This window comes from Harpia harpyja, chromosome Z (assembly GCF_026419915.1).
Source record: "Harpia harpyja isolate bHarHar1 chromosome Z, bHarHar1 primary haplotype, whole genome shotgun sequence".
Lineage (NCBI taxonomy): Eukaryota > Metazoa > Chordata > Aves > Accipitriformes > Accipitridae > Harpia > Harpia harpyja.
In genome coordinates, this window is record NC_068969.1 from 3,936,108 (window position 1) to 3,952,309 (window position 16,202).

The 16,202-nt window shown below is 34.1% G+C and overlaps 1 protein-coding gene across 20 annotated transcripts in view; it reads right to left on the minus strand.

Moving 5' to 3' along the window:
* The window catches only part of ATP2B2 (ATPase plasma membrane Ca2+ transporting 2), a 442,871-nt gene that overhangs the window by 86,550 nt on the left and 340,119 nt on the right, over nt 1–16,202 (minus strand). For 11 of the 20 annotated variants that reach the window (XR_008233449.1, XM_052776594.1, XM_052776592.1 and 8 more), the window contains 6 exons: nt 14,988–15,113; nt 13,152–13,184; nt 11,570–11,665; nt 5,241–5,282; nt 3,320–3,484; nt 868–1,082 (listed from right to left, as the gene is read on the minus strand). Coding sequence is in view for 19 of the 20 variants with exons in the window: in XM_052776594.1 (XP_052632554.1) it covers nt 868–1,082; nt 3,320–3,484; nt 5,241–5,282; nt 11,570–11,665; nt 13,152–13,184; nt 14,988–15,113 (677 nt within the window). In the remaining variant the exon portion in view is untranslated. The remainder of the gene's footprint in view (nt 1–867; nt 1,083–3,319; nt 3,485–5,240; nt 5,283–11,569; nt 11,666–13,151; nt 13,185–14,987; nt 15,114–16,202) is intronic. The other 9 variants (XM_052776600.1, XM_052776607.1, XM_052776605.1 and 6 more) reach the window with 6 other exon arrangements.

Consider the following 16,202-nt stretch of genomic DNA (forward strand, 5'->3'; position numbering starts at 1 on the left):
TGTACATGCTGCATGTGTTAGATGAAGGACATAAGAACATGAAAATATTTAAAAAGCAGCTAAAGTCTTTATTAGCAAAATCCCATGCTTGAGATGTGCTCTTTTTTCCTAATAATAGTGATGTTTTTCTACATACAAATCAAGCTGTTGCTTCTTAATGTTCATATGTTAAATTGTTTACATACTAAATGGAAATAAACTTTACAAAATCTTCATCTAAGATTCCCAGAATGTTTAAATAAGGCCCATCTGACTAAATTGCTAAAACAATCTGAGATAACTCCTAGATAGATAATGGAGTAATCCACAAGTCCAGGATTTTAATCCTCTCTAATTTCCTAACAGAATCATTTACATTGGCTACAAAGAACTGCAACTGCATTTAAGAAAAGTACATGAAAGCTCCAGTGAAACTCTAATTTCTTTGAAAAGTGTTCCTGAAGACTTCAAATCCTTGACAAAACTTTGTACTATTCCACAAGAAAATTTGAAGACAAGGTTATTCTGTATCAAAAGACTGGACTGTTCTCATAGTAAATTCTGCACTGGACTGTTCTCATAGTAAATTCTGCTCAATAAATTCCTGGTAACCTTGCAAACTAAGCAGGTATTTCCACTGTTTGATATTCTTGCACTGCATAGTTTTAAAGATACGCATTAGCATCCATATGTATTTGCATTTTTGTCAGAAAAACTCTCAATATAAAGCAAAGTTTCACTTTAAAGAAATTTCACACTCATTAATATTTTGAGCACGTTAATTTACAGGCCAATTGTCATCACACCTGATAAAACCTGAAGACTAACTCACTAGTAAACTCAACTGAACGGCATTTTTCTCCCGTAATTATTGTTAATGTTTCTTACCTTTACAGAATAGGCCAGAGAAATAGTGACAGCAAGTGGAAGTCCCTCAGGAACAGCAACCACAAGTACAGTAACACCAATAATGAAGAATTTAACAAAATACTGAACATAGACAGGAGTGCACTCAGGCAACCACTGCTTCTTGTTGACCACAAATGTGTCAATGGCAAAATAGAGTACCAAAATTATTACAGTGATGGCAGACATCACCAAACCTGAAAATAGAAATAATCAATTACTATAAAACAAAACACAGTTAAAAACATGTGCAATTAGAAATCTACATTTGAATTTCATATGAAATTATTTTCTTATTCAACATGACATCTTTCACCAGTACCAATAATGATGATAATGATAAATTTTACAATGTAGAAAAAACTTTACGATAATACATTTACAACAGCCATACATTCCAGTGAATAAGGAAACACTGAATTCTACAGAACAGCTGAATCATACTGCATTAATTTTTAAGCACCATCTTACTGCTGCTTTTAAAACTTCTTAGTCAATCTAGTTCAACAGGAGTTCCGCTATTGCTCAAGCTAAGTTTTTTTCAATTTAGTACGTTACTTTGCCTGGTACCACATTTATCTGTCCTTTTGACCTCCACCTTTTCCAAATTACTAGTCTATCCATATTCAAACACTCATCTTTCTTTTAAATAAGCTTATGTTAAGAGGCTTGAGAAAAGGAATCTCCTGTAGTTTATGTTGCTTTAGAAAAGCCCTGCTGATGTGTGTGGCTGAATGCAATGAGGCAATACTGCAGAATTGTCCACGGAACAGTTTTTTACTGTCTTTCTTGAAAATGTGATAAATACTAGTGTTTCCAGGGCTTCCCTTTTCAAAAGGACATATGCAAACAGTGCATATTTTTATGAGAAGAGGCTCAAAAGAGGTACAACACTGACAGTATAGCAAAAGAGACATTAATAAATACTTCACAGAATTCACAAAAGATCCCGGGGACTTAATATGCTCTCCCAATGACACAGACGTTGCTAAGATAGCACTCCTCCTCCACAATTTTGTTCCTGGATTTGAGTATACAAATAAAAACTCCATCAGAACATTTATTTTGCCTCACTATGATTACTGCTTTTTGGCAGGTCTCTATGAAGCAGTTAAGCCTGCATTTCAGAATAAATTAATTTCTCTCTAACGAGATCATACAGTAGAAGGAGAATGCTGTGAATTTCATGTCTTGACTGAAGTTAAAAAAAAAAATTGGTAAGCTGAAGGATGCTAAGGTTGACAGGAAACAGATGAGTCGGGGAGATTGCTAAATGCCAGAGGATAAAGGAAAATCCATTAAAATATCGTACAGGCAAATACTCATGACAACGCAAGACATCCCCATAGATTGCCCAATGACAAAGAAAAACCCAATGAGGCAATGATTAATTAATTTAATTCATATTACTTGCCACATTATGGTTAGAAATCTCTATACAATTACTTTAAAAGTGATATTCACATGCCTGCCGAAATACCAGAGAGAGTAATAATCAGAAGGCAATGTAGAAAGGTACTTAATCTAAGAAATTAATGATGATGAGAAATGAAGTGTTTTTATATCAACGTGTACTGTTGTACAACTAGCAACAAAGCAGAGAAGCTTGAGGAATATGAAACTGGGCAAAGCATGAAGTCGGATATTAAAGACATGATAACCATAGATTCCAAGTCATGCACTGTTCAGGCAAAGAGATAAAAGTGGCATCATGGGGTTATGTGATCAACTAAGTGCAATGAACTTAAAAAGGAATGAGAAGGAATAGCAGGAGAAAAAAATCAAACTGGTAAAGAAGGATAAAGGAGATTGAACCGAGGCAAAGTAAGAAGTCTGTTGCGGGGCCTCAGCCAAGGTCTGGATAGAGATCAAGGTTTCTTTAATACCATGAATATTATGTCATTATGAAAGATTTTCACTTTCTACCTACATGTTGTAGAAGTGCTACTTCCAGATGGTACTGGAAACAAGAGTCAACAGATGTGTCATATTTGGGTAGAAGGCAGGAACACAGATATTAAGAGAGAACAGAATGATTTCAGAATCCATAAGAGGGAAATAGTGTGTGAGTGATATTTTGAGATTATATTAGAGGTTCTGAAATTGTGTACTCAGAAGTTCTAAGGGGAGAGGAAATTAAATATGTAATTACTGCACTTGGGAATATTGACTATGAGAAAAGCTACATTTCATTTTGATTCAAATACTCATTACAATCCAAGTTGCCCAAAGCTTCCAGTTTCTTGACAGTCAAAGGTAAGTTTTAGAAGAATAAAAGACATTCAATACCACATACTATCCTTAGAACAGTACTATGATGACCTATTTCTAAATATTGCAGTACAAAAGGCCTATCCCTTTTAAGAATAACTTGTTTTAAAACCGTTTGTGGCTAGTGTAACGCACTGCTATGCGGTCAGTTCCCCAGTCATACCTGCTTTGCCTATCTGGACTGCCAGCTTGGTCAGCTTTCCCTGAAGAACAGATTTTTCTTTCTTGTGCATGTTGGATTTCTTCTTGTCTTTGTCATCTCCCTCTCCCCCTTCTGCACTCTTCAGTGGCTGCATCTCCATGGCAGCAGCCCCATCCTGCTGCTTGGCTAATAATGCAGAACAAAACTGTTACTCCAAAAGGGTTCTTCACTCTTTTTACCTTAGTGTTGAGACTTACTGAATTCAATCAGCAACTCCCATTGCAGGGGCTGATTGCAACACAGGTAATTGTAACTGTGCAGAATTACACTTCCGTGGCAGACAGACACCCCTATGAGACCCAGTGGGGTTCTGCAGGGGCACAAATGAACAAGCATACCCATGTGCACTCCATCCATGTGGGGGTATGTACCGCACCATTCAAGTACCGCGAAAACCATTGATTTTTACTTATTTATTTATTTATTTTTAATCCACCAATGACATTGTGTTATACACATATATATCACTTAATGTCTTGCAAATTACTTGGCAAGTAACAGTACATCAGTACTGCAGGACTTCCTAGAATAGCAGTTCCCAAATGCTTTGGCAAATAGACAGTCTGTATTTCTCTAAATTTTGGTATGTCTCATAGATTACAATGCACCTTTATAATCATATTTTTAACGAAAACATTTTTAGGTAATGTGGTTCCACAGATGATCCATGCGCCACTTCTCTTGACTGCATGGGCCAGCGGACCACACTTTGCAAACCACTATTCCAGATAATACCAGACTTTAAAAGTTTCCTTAGCATTTCAGTGTTCAAGTAACTTAACCATCAGGTCCGATGGTGATACTATCATCATTCTCCCATCAAAAGCACACATAATTTAAAGGCTAAACCATCCTTTCTTGAAAGAATGCTACTGCTAATATAAGGAAACTTTATTTTAGTATCAAAGAGAAAGACGTGTCTTTTAAAAGCAACGACATTCCAGTTTATATATGTGTATGTGTCTGTTTTGTATTGACCACAGACATAAGTAAATTAAATAGAATGAGATGAAACAGCTTTGCTTTGACATTCATGAAAAGATTGTACAAAACCATGCTTATTTGACCTGGAAATCTAATTCACCTATCTAACCTTAAAACTTATTCATTTAATATCGTTTTATTTAATAGCTTTGTACCATTAACCACTAAGTTTATCTACTCAGTTTCTGATCCATCACCTTTGCAATCTTTAGTATTATCTGAGAAGAGAAAGTTATAGTTTAATTTACTTATTTGGCATAACCTAAAGAAATCAAGATAGCTGTGTCTCTCGTAATAAAAAGGGAACCACGACACTTGCTTCAGAGAAAGCAAAATAATTATTTCAATTTCTTCCTAAGATTGTACATTAAATAAGAAACTCCTAAGATTCTTACTCTTCCTGTCGTTTATCCTTATAATACACTTTTACATTGCTAAATAACCTCTTGGCTTTAAAGTTTCCTTTTGTTATTGCTTTACCTTCTCCCTGCAAAAGAAAACATGTCCTTACAATGCCATTAAACACCAAAGATGACGAGACATATCAAAAATAGGGTTGGAAATTCACTAACAATACACAGCATACATAACTTGCACAAGAAAAACGAATTCAAATAAGTTTTGTGACATGAAAGTATCATCTATAAATGGCTTATTAGAAATACCGATCTTCTCCTGTCCTAAATATCTGATATATCAAAATTCTGTAAAGTTACAATCTCTTTGGTAGGTTTTTTTGCTGGGTTTGGCTGTTCGGGGGTTTTTAACATTCTGTTTGAACAATAGGGCCATTTTCACACACAGGCACAAATCACAAATTTTCCTTTTATTTTTTAAAAGAATTTAACTACATGCCAAAAATAAAATCCACAACCTCCTTAATATGAAAGAAGATTACCTTTGTTCTGGCTGTTCTCCATATTCCCATCCTGCATTTTGCCTATATGATGAAAAATTTCAACAGACAACAGACAGTAAACAATCTTCACCCAAGACAGAACATGAAAATGGGAATTTAAATAAAAAGGGCAGATGAAAGTAATGAGCATGTTACAAATAATTATTTATGATCAGTAGCCATTGTTACTGTATGTTTACTTAGAAGCATGGACAACTTAGCTGGACATATTCAAGGAACTGCAGTCAAGTTCAATGTTGTAACACATAAAATACTAAATATCAGCACATATTTTTGAGCAAATTGCATAAATTAAGAGGGTGAAACTAATAAAAAGAATCCAGTGGAGAGTAGAATTTGAATAATATTCCTGAACTGAAATTTCAGAGAGCTGTGACTTAAAAAATCCACAGGTATAATTTTGGCACACACCAGTACAGAGTAGGACTTTTTTTAATGTATTCCAGAATTAAATTCGTTATTTTTAGTAAATTAAGACAAAACAGAAATAATAGTGTTAATAAATATAAATAAATAAAAATGTAAATCAGATATGACTTAAAATGACATCTTCCTCACTTGGTTGTATTATTTAGCAAGTTACTCCTGTAAATACAAGTGCCAGGTGACCATCCTATACTCAAACTTATCCTAAAGAAAGATTTGCCAAGTGCATCTGTAATTTCCAATTTAATATTTTAGCTACATATAGTCTTGCCATATCAAAGTCCTTATTTGTTTTTTTTTTAAATTGAAAATACATCATTTGAAAGTGTGTGTGAAATGAAAATGGCAAAATACAAACTAGAGCATACAAAACTTTGGTATTCAGAATAACCACTAAACAATTTCAAATGTATTCAAAATTTCTTGATGGGATCCCTTATGAAACTCTCACAGTGATATATGAATTTATCTTACGGAAGAGACTATTTGAGTTTTATAGATATTATATTAAATGGATGACATTCTCTTTTTGTAGTTATGTATAATGCACAATAAAAAAATAATGTTAAGGAAAATTAATAGTTAACACACCTTTACTGGATTTTTGACACATTCTAGTAAGAAATGTATCATCAGAGTTTATAAAACAAATATGACAGCAGTTAAGTCTTGCTCTTTCAGCTTCCTGCAATACAGCTGGTACTGACATGCACAATAAAGCAGAAGAAATTATGCTTCAATGTATGTATTAATTTTTTCACTCTACGCTGTGAATAAATAGTAGCAAAATTGAAAGGCTAAGATGCATTTCTTGCATGTTTATGTTTTCAGTAATTGGGAGATCACTAAATCCTTCCCTCTCAAAAAGAGCAAAAATGGCCAAATCAGTCATAAATCTCTCACTATAACATTTCGCCCCATACTAACAGGCTACAGGCACTGAGAAATTCAAAAGTACAGAATTACAGTAAAGGAAAGGATGTATCACTACGTACAATCATCTCAGTACTCGGATTACTAAAGTATGCTGAAGTAAGCCATTTAGCATCGACTGCTTGTCTATATTCCTAACTCCATTCCCACCTTGGCTATAATATGACTTTTTAAAAGGCACTATCTATCTTCCAAAGACTTACATTTTGCCATGAGACATGAATCTACGAACCTGAACAAAACCAAGTTAATTTTCATTGTGAAATTTCCTTAAAAAAGATTTGCATACAGTGCATAGTTGAACTTGATATCTGCCTAATGGCTATTTTTCTTAGAATGGTTTTTAATAAAGTTAGTGGAAGACATAAACCATCTCTAGAGATTCTGATTTCTGGCTAGAAGATAAAGCCTTCCTTAAGCACTGGAAAACATTAATTTAGAGCAGACAGTCTGCTCTATGTCCTGCTCTATAGTTCCTTTTTCAGAATACAATTCAAAAACTTAAAACAGTATGACTGAAGATTCTTCAACTTAAAAAAAAAAAAACCACAAACCCAAACCCTGGCAAACACAAAATACACTGGTTTTTCTATGTAAATCTAAGTTTTTAAGTTTATGATATATATTTGCTATTTAATTGGGGTATCATAATTGTTGTAACGAATTACACTAACAATTCGTCTACCCTGACTACCTAAAAATACCAGTACACAAAATGGACAATTGTTAGCAACAATGTAAACACACGTATTTAGAAATATGTTCTTAACCTCATCAGCTACTGCATTTAGGTTATTGGGGGATGGTGGGGGAGTCATCATAGCTAGTTAAATTGCAATTATTTAGATAGAATAACAAAGAATAGGTAATTTAGGTAATTATGATAAAGAAGAGAATACTATAAAGGATTTATTTCCTCCTGTTCCAAATAATTTTAAGCCTGCACTTGGCTACAAATTATGAACAAAGAAAGAAATTAAATTAAGATAGAATCACTACTGCTGAGAGATCCTTTCTCCTTTCAGTTAGTGCTAGGACCAGCAATACTATCCCATCTATCTGACCTTCATGCATTGTTTAGAAACATTAAAAGGATGAGTATCTATTGATATTTTGATAATATTTTTATATAATTCTTAAAAAATATAATATATTTTTACATAAATTTTGCAAATCTTTTCTTCTTCTCTTTTTGGAAATAAGTAAGGAAAAGGGACAGCGTCTGGGCCCTGAAATCTGGAGGAATTCATCTGAGTTTATTTTTAACACTTTTCTAAGCAAGGATGAAAAATCTGAAGGTTTAGAAAAGACTATAGAGCCTCTTAATATGACTTGTATTCTGCAGTTGCTGTGAAGGTTTTGAATTTGAATATAAAATGTTTTGCATTTTGCCTTTGCCTTACTAAAATTTCTGCCTTTTGGAATGTACCCATGGCACCATTACTGCCCAAGTTCTTACTCCAAAAGACAGTTACTTCTCCAAATCAACTTTGCAAGAAAAGACTCCCCTTTACCTTCCCTCAGCCCTTTATGAAGAGTCAATGAGACAGAATAACAAAGACCTGTCACTGGCATTAGAGATTATTTGTACATTGGAGGAACTGCTTGGAAGAAACCAAAGAAGCTAATCGAGTTATGTTCTCAGGTGCCGTGATGGAGCAAAAAAAATAAAATACCCTACTGGTTTTCCAAAATGTCTTATCTTGCAATAGAACTGAGTTATAGCCCTCTTCATGCCAAGTCAGTTATATCCTGCAGCTAGTTAGAACAGACGCACATTGCAAATCTATATATAGGGAGAAAAGTGACGTCAAACATATCTGAAGTGAATCATTAGAAATTCTTTCATGCAGTGTGATGTCAGAGCCAATGCATTAGTAAAACACAGATTAATTGCAAAAGAATAAATCTGATTCCACTGTATCAAATAGGAAGTTTTAGATAATTCTTCTATGCACCTTCTAAATAACTTCATTTACAATTCAGAAAATACTTGAAAATATATTAAAACTGCAAATTGCTTTGCAGGAATTGAACAGTAGTGTACATATGCCAGAACTGACAGAACAGTAAATGTGAAGTATTTCAGCTCAGACATTTCTCTGAGTCTGGTATGGTATTGCTATATCAGAATATAATTTTAAGTAACAAATTCTCTGAATACCAAATGCCAAAACAACCCCAACAACCCAACATGGAAATCCTGATTTAGGAATCGGGTAGTGCTTTACTGGACAATGATAAGCACTCCTTTCTCTAAAGAAATCAAATTTGGGGTAAACAAGCTGTAAACAATGATTGCTGCTTCCCATATTTTCTTTTAAAAATTTACCTTTTCTAAATACCATACTTTAAAATTAGACAAGTTTTCATGAATTACTACCTTTCTGTAAAATTTTCTCATCTGCTTATAACCTTAACTTGTAACCTTTTAAAAACTGAACATCCTGTCCATAGTTTTAACAAAGAAACCATCAAACAATTATGTATTTTAATCCTAACTACTAGAACCCCAAAGAATTTACAATAGTTCCTTCGATACAGCAGATAACAAACAGGCTGTATCACAAACCTGTATGAATTTATCACTGTAAGCTCACTGACTGAAAAAAAAATACTTCTTTTGTGTCAACTATATATTGACAACTAAGACAATAACAATATTTTATTTGAAATGGTAATGTGTTGATTTTCATGTAACAAGCAATAGCATTTCCTGAGCTAAGTACTTACTCAAGTATATAATTTTTTTTCTTATTTGAAGGTATTTTCTACACAGAGGTGTTAGACTTTAGGTAAAAAAAGTTGTTTCCAGGCACATCTCAGGGAGAATTCTCAGACATTATTGAAAAAGTTCATTCCGTCCAGATGGAAAAAGTATCTACATGAACTTGGTCTCCTTGCTTTCAAGCTTATTTTTTCCTTCCTTTCTCCCCTCCAAAAAATATCTACATTTTAAGTATTCTCTAACTCATCATCACTGCTAACTAGAAAAATGTATAGTATAAACAGAAGCCAGACTTTGGCAATTTCCCAGACAATTTCAAAGCACTCAGTTCTAACTCTACTTGCCAAGTCTCGGTTCTCCTCTGAACACAATGTCAGGTAAGTTGAATTGTGGAAAGTATCTCCTCTTCACGTTGATCAGAGATCTGCAGAATTAATTCAACCACCTCACCTCAGAAGGGTTAAAAGCAAAAACACACTCAGCTGCACAAAAAATTGACTTCTATGCTTTGTGCACTGAAAAGAATTGAGTATGTATCTCTCAACTCCAAGATAAAAGGGGCAGTAACTATTGTTTATGATGGGAGAGAAGATGATGGAAAATCATGTAGTTACTTAAGACACTGATTTAGTATCCCTTGGAACTTAATTTCCATATTAAGTTCAGGCATTAAGACCAAACACAACAGATATTTACCAGGCAGCTAAGACTTGCTAACAGAGAGACTGGGTTCGAACAACTTAGGACTCCCTTCTGCATCTTGCTGAGCAGTGGTTCTCATCCAGCAAAGCATTTAAGCAGATGCTCAACTTAGTAACTTGCAGGACTGAGCATAAATGTAATACTGCAGTCTCCAGTGGGATTGAAGGAGGGTATCTGGTAAGACTTTGTTGTATGTGTATGTTTGTTTTACACACAACAGAGTAGAATTATAGAGCATAAAGAATGGGGAATGAAATATTTATCATTAATTTCCTGGTTCTTGGTCTCTAAGGAATCTGAAATTGGGGCGTTGGAACCAGGATGGTACAAGTTCCTGTCATGCAGTGAGATGTAGAGATTGTAAATCGTAGTTTTCTGGCAGACTTAGAATATGCAGGAGTAAAGTTTTAAATCTGGTTATACATTTCTTTTAAATTATAATGAAATTATTTAAAAATAGGCTTAAAGATTTCCTGTGTCATTGTTTTAAATAAGATATTACACTAGTAAGTCTTAGTACTTGTTTAGTACTTGGTATTGCTATGTCAGAAACTTTAGTCTCACACGCATAATGCAACAACTACTGACCTGCATGGAAAAGAATTTCTATCACTAACACAACGAAAAGTAGAATTACTTTTGTCAGTATTACTGGTGCTGTGCAAGAGGGAAAGGTTTCTATGCAAATAAAGACTAACGTATCTGATTACCAGAAAAATACAGCTGATGCCTAGACTAATATTGACCCATTCCATTTAATACTGGAATTAGACTATTAGAAGAGATATTGAAATATCTGCATGCTAAGAAGTGGGGTCAAGAATCTGTACTAAGAGACAGTCAAAATTGACTACAGTAATTTTTATTATTTTTTTATTATTATTTTTAGTAAATACAGGTAGGCTCATTAGATGATCACTATCTAAGGGCATACACAAATACCCACAGACATAACTTTTCAGTCAGTCTCTTCCAAAAAAGATGCTGAAAGCAGCAAAAGTTATTCCTAAAGCACCATTAGTTGAAATTGAGCCAGATTCCTGATCCCAGCACTATTTCTCAGAACTACATGAAGACTACATGAATACTTATGAGAGTGCCACATCAGAAGAAAAGAGGATGTAATCCATTTATCATGGTGCTGTCCTTCAGATCTATGCTGACAAATATGTAACGGGCTTTACAACAAAACTTCATGTAAAGGCAACTCAGAAGTTTTGAAACTAGCCTTACTTAATGGTTCCTTTGAATTGCAGTTTTAATTAATGGCAAATACCTCATAATTCCTACTTCTTCCTCTCCCATTCTGTGTGAATAAATTCTGTGTGAATAAAATAAGTAAGTCACAGCATCTTTGTGGCATCTCTTATAAGCTACTATAGAGTTTATGGAATAGGATCTCTCAGGGGGTAATCACATGCACATACAACATCTGTGCAGTTCATAAAAGGTAAAGGGAATCTTATATAGTCAGGAGAGAAATCTATCAAATAAAACAAGCTACGTGTTCTTGACGTACCATTGACTAAGCTGGCATTTGCATTATCAGTGGCATTTGCACCTGTTGCACCATCTGTAGCTGAAGGAGGGTGGGAGGAGGGATGGGAAGAATCTACTGAGCAATAATGGATAAAAAAAACAATAAATAATAATAATAATATGAACATGACAAAACAAAAAACATTTATGGAATACTATGGCATTGTTTTCTCCAAAATCAATCTGTTTAAAATTAATTTACATAACTTTCCAAAGCAAAATGTCATTACAAAGGTGTAACAAAGTAAGGCAAAAACTCATACATGGAATAATAATAAGAATAAGAATAAAATAAATACGAAAGACATTTAACAAAGTTAACAGTTGGTGAGAACTGACTGCACACAGTACTATGTACATTGCTTTGGTCCTTTTTTCTTTCTTTTTTTACCTTTAACATAATGTTATGCAAATATTAAAATGGTTGAAATATTTCCCTTGAGTTAATGAATATACAAAATGCGTGGGTAGTTTCAAAACATGCAGCATACTACATAGCATATACAACATTACATATTTTGTATTTTATGTAATGTTGCATATTATGACATATTATTACTGATACATCCCAGCCTAACATGGGCTTAATCTACGTCCTGCCATAACCTAGTTAATATGCACATTGATCTGAGTAGAAACATTAGACTTTTCAATATTGTATGTGGAAATGACAAATATAGTCTTGAGGAGAATAATGAGTTATTTTAAATCCAAATAATAGACATTACGTAATTGCCTGTTTTGTGGTGAAATGAAAAAAGTATCAGAAAAGAAAATCCTCTCTGTTTTCAGCAATTATCGGCATATTAGAGAAATTGGTCACAAAATCTTTCCTAATAGGAAGGCGAAAAACTCAAAGAAGGTTTTATTATTTTATTATGGTTTTTTATACTGGAGCTCAGAAAATTAGTCTCTAGAAATAATAGATAAAATAAGTTTTGTTTTGTTTCTGTTGGTTAATTGTTCAGAATAGAACACAGAAGTCCTATAATGAATCCTGATCGAGGCTCTTGAACTTCTTCAGTACTTGACCCGTAGTGACTGTTTCACACTGTACTGGTTTGTTATTCAAGAAAAATGATCGTTTTATTTACAAATGGTAAATTGGGAGAAGAAAATAAACAGCATACAGGATTTAAAAACACACCCTGTGTAACTACATTCATGAAAATTTCAATTGCAAATTTGATTACTGTGATGGTAATAACTTAAACTGTTTTGGTTACTCATGCTTATTTTTTATTCCATTTGGATATTCATACTAACCAGCACAGCATGAACTGCTAACAGCAAATCATGCATTCCAACATTTAATATACTGTAATTTACTTCTGGAGAATAACTGATTATTCAAGCGTAACATTAAGATTTGCAACACCAACAATGCGTGCACACTTAAATGTTTGCCACAAACAATCCCGTTGATTTGAAATAATTCTTTAATTTAACTGGACTGATTCAAAGACAATTATTTTAATCATTAGTTCAACCCTGATTTGCACCAAAGCTTGCTGGCTAAAAGCCTCATCCTTTCATTTGATGTGGTACAATTCTTACTCTACCTGGAAGCTGATGTCCATCCTCCTGTTTCACACCTGTATGATGATTTTTACAAAATGTTAATGAACGATAAAAGCACACACCCACATAAGACTGAAACAAACATTTATGACTGGCAGGATTTCAGAGAATTGCAGGTTTATATACAAGAGTACAGTATTTGGGATTGGTCCTCAATTTGCTACCAGCTCTGCGAGGCACTCCACTGCACTAGCACAAAGCTGGTAACGACATTAGGAAATTTCAAGGAATTTTCATGGTATTGTAGCTATACTCAGTTAGATTCAGAGACTGCACAGCAAGTTCTTACACACTTCTGTAAGAACCTCTGTCTCTGGGTAGTAAGTTACGACCACAGTGCAGTGCATTACTCCGTCATCTGTGCTTTCTCTTTCCCTGTCTTTCAAGGCTATGCATGTTGAAACATGAGAGAATCACCAGTGTCCTGAGCGAAATAACATCCAGAGAAGGCCACCCCAGTTACACGAAGGACCTCAGGGCAGACAGCTCTCACTTGCAAACAGGTCCTGAAGTTGCTCTTTCTCACCCACGATACCCTCAGACAGTGCCAAAACAGATGCTACCAGATCTTGAAAAGTCTGTTTCTGGGAGTCTTTCTCTTAATGATAGCAAGGTGTTGTTCAAAACTTGTCTGACACGAAGAATTTTACTTTGGGAAGTTTTGGTCTTTCTCCTTTTAATGTTCCTAGAACTTACCATGCCTAGCAGGTATTGTGCATTTCTGTGTAGAACTGAAATGGTAAACATTTCATAAAGTCTTTCATCAAGTAAAAAGGGATTTCCTCAGAGAAACACGGAGTCAAGCACAACCACTTGTTGAACATGTTCAGAAATGGAAATTGTAGGTCATGAAAACCATTTGAATTTGGCCTTCCTATCTGCAGCTTCAATTTAAAAGGATGGAAATGAAAAAAAGGTGGAATCACGCTGCCTGACAGATACTAAGTAAAATGGTCAGCAAAGCTATGCTACTCTTTTTTATTAACAGTAAAAACCACTAAAAAGAGTGGAAATATCTAAAAACCCTGCATTAATTGGCCCTTAATTATGTCTAAAAGATACATATTCTTAGAACAAACTTGGAACGAAATTCTGAAAGTAGACTTGAACAATTTACAAGACTATGAACAAAAACTGGAAAGGACACACATTAAATCATGTTTCTGCTTAGTGTGCAACCCATAAGTTAGCAATTGCTTATGATGTCACAGTATAATAAGGTGAAAAATCTAAACAGACTTCTTGATTTCATTAACTGATACAGGACACCAAAATTAAACTCTCTGCTAACATTTACTGCTACTTTCTTGTCTTTTACTATTCTTAGTTTGACCTTCACACCTTAAGAAATTAAAACGCCTCTAAAGCCAGTCACTGACATTTAACAACTAGGCTAGCAAAAAGCTGCATCTTATCTTTGTTTTACTTTTGAAGCTCAAAGAAAAACGCTATTTCCATGGCCAAGTAGTTGTTTTCTGAAAAAAAACATTACATAGAGGTAAATGCACAAGAGCAAAACCTTAGCGAATTTTAGGCGAGTATGGATTTATGTAAAGATGGGAGTATGCCCATGTATTCCCTTGCATTTAATTATGTACTGAGAGCCTGCAGTTTCACACTGGAAAAACATCTTGTTATCCAATGTATTTATTGGTTAACAGCTTTTGCTGTTTTTCTGTGTGACATGTAATGATAAAAATGTATACAAAAAAGGAAGTTTTTAAAGTCATATTTATTTGTCAAGAATGGAGGAACGCTCTGGCTACACGAAGCCCAAGAGCTTTCTTCGGAGCATCCTTATGTGTTGTGAAATTTACCTTTCTTATCTTTCTTTTCTTCTTCTTCTCCTCCAGCACCTAGCAGAGTAAAGATGATGCCCGTCTGAGAATTCACACCCACAGCAGTTACAAGCATCCGTCCAGAGCCTTCCATGACGTGAGTACCTGAAAATATGCAATATAAGTTACATATAGCTAAAAAAATAAAAAGAACAACCATTAAATATTTGATGCAAGACTTCTACTGTAGCACTAAGAGAGATCTGTTACACTTTAAAAATCTATATTGAGGCCAATATAATTACATACAAAAAATAATCCCTATTGTTTTGTATTATTCTCAACCAAGAACGGATGCTTAACTGCAAATCTTAGGCTGCACACCCATTAACCGCACACACCAGATTCGCTTTTTAAAAGAAATGTTGTCACTAACCAAGTTTACATTATCTTGGAAGATAGCTTCACACAGTTAATTATTGTAACTTTGAAAATATTTTTTCAGAGTTCTGTAAACATTCCTCTGTGACTCCAGTCAAGATGACACTGACTGTACATGGAATACTATTACATAACCAAAGTGAAAATACGTGTGCAATTTCTCTCATCTGCCTTAGTTATGGTTGATTTACAGGCATAAAAAAAAATATTTTGGAAGACAATTTCACATCTTCAAACTTGAAAAATCAATATAGGAAAAAATCTTCAAGGAGATGTTTAATTAAATCAGGAGATTCCCAAATAGCAAGAAGAATCTGGTGTACACTTGAAAACAAATTCAGTATGAGAGATTTCTATTACTCTAAAACAAATCAAAATGTACATTAAGTTTTACTGAGAAGGATCATTTGTTTATCGAGGTAATTTTATCATTATATTGAGTAAATTCCTTTTGAGAAATATTTTGTGCTTTATTCTATAGAAATTGTTTATTTACAGCTCTTATTCCTATATTGAACCAAATGTCAGGTGCATCAAAGATCACAGCCTCTTAGAAACCTTTTGCTATGAGCTGTGGAAACATAAACAAATAGAATTTCCTAGAAACGATCAAAAGTATTCTGATTTACATTTTGGGAAAATTTTATGAGAGAGGATTTGCAAAAGATCAGTCTATGCATTTACACACTGGCTATTTCTAAAAAAAAGTTTGAAATTGAAGAACAACCTATTGTTATGACATGTATATAAGGCCAGCTACTAAAAGCTTATTAAAAAAACCCTGTTATTGAAGCATAGGAACAAATATGGCAA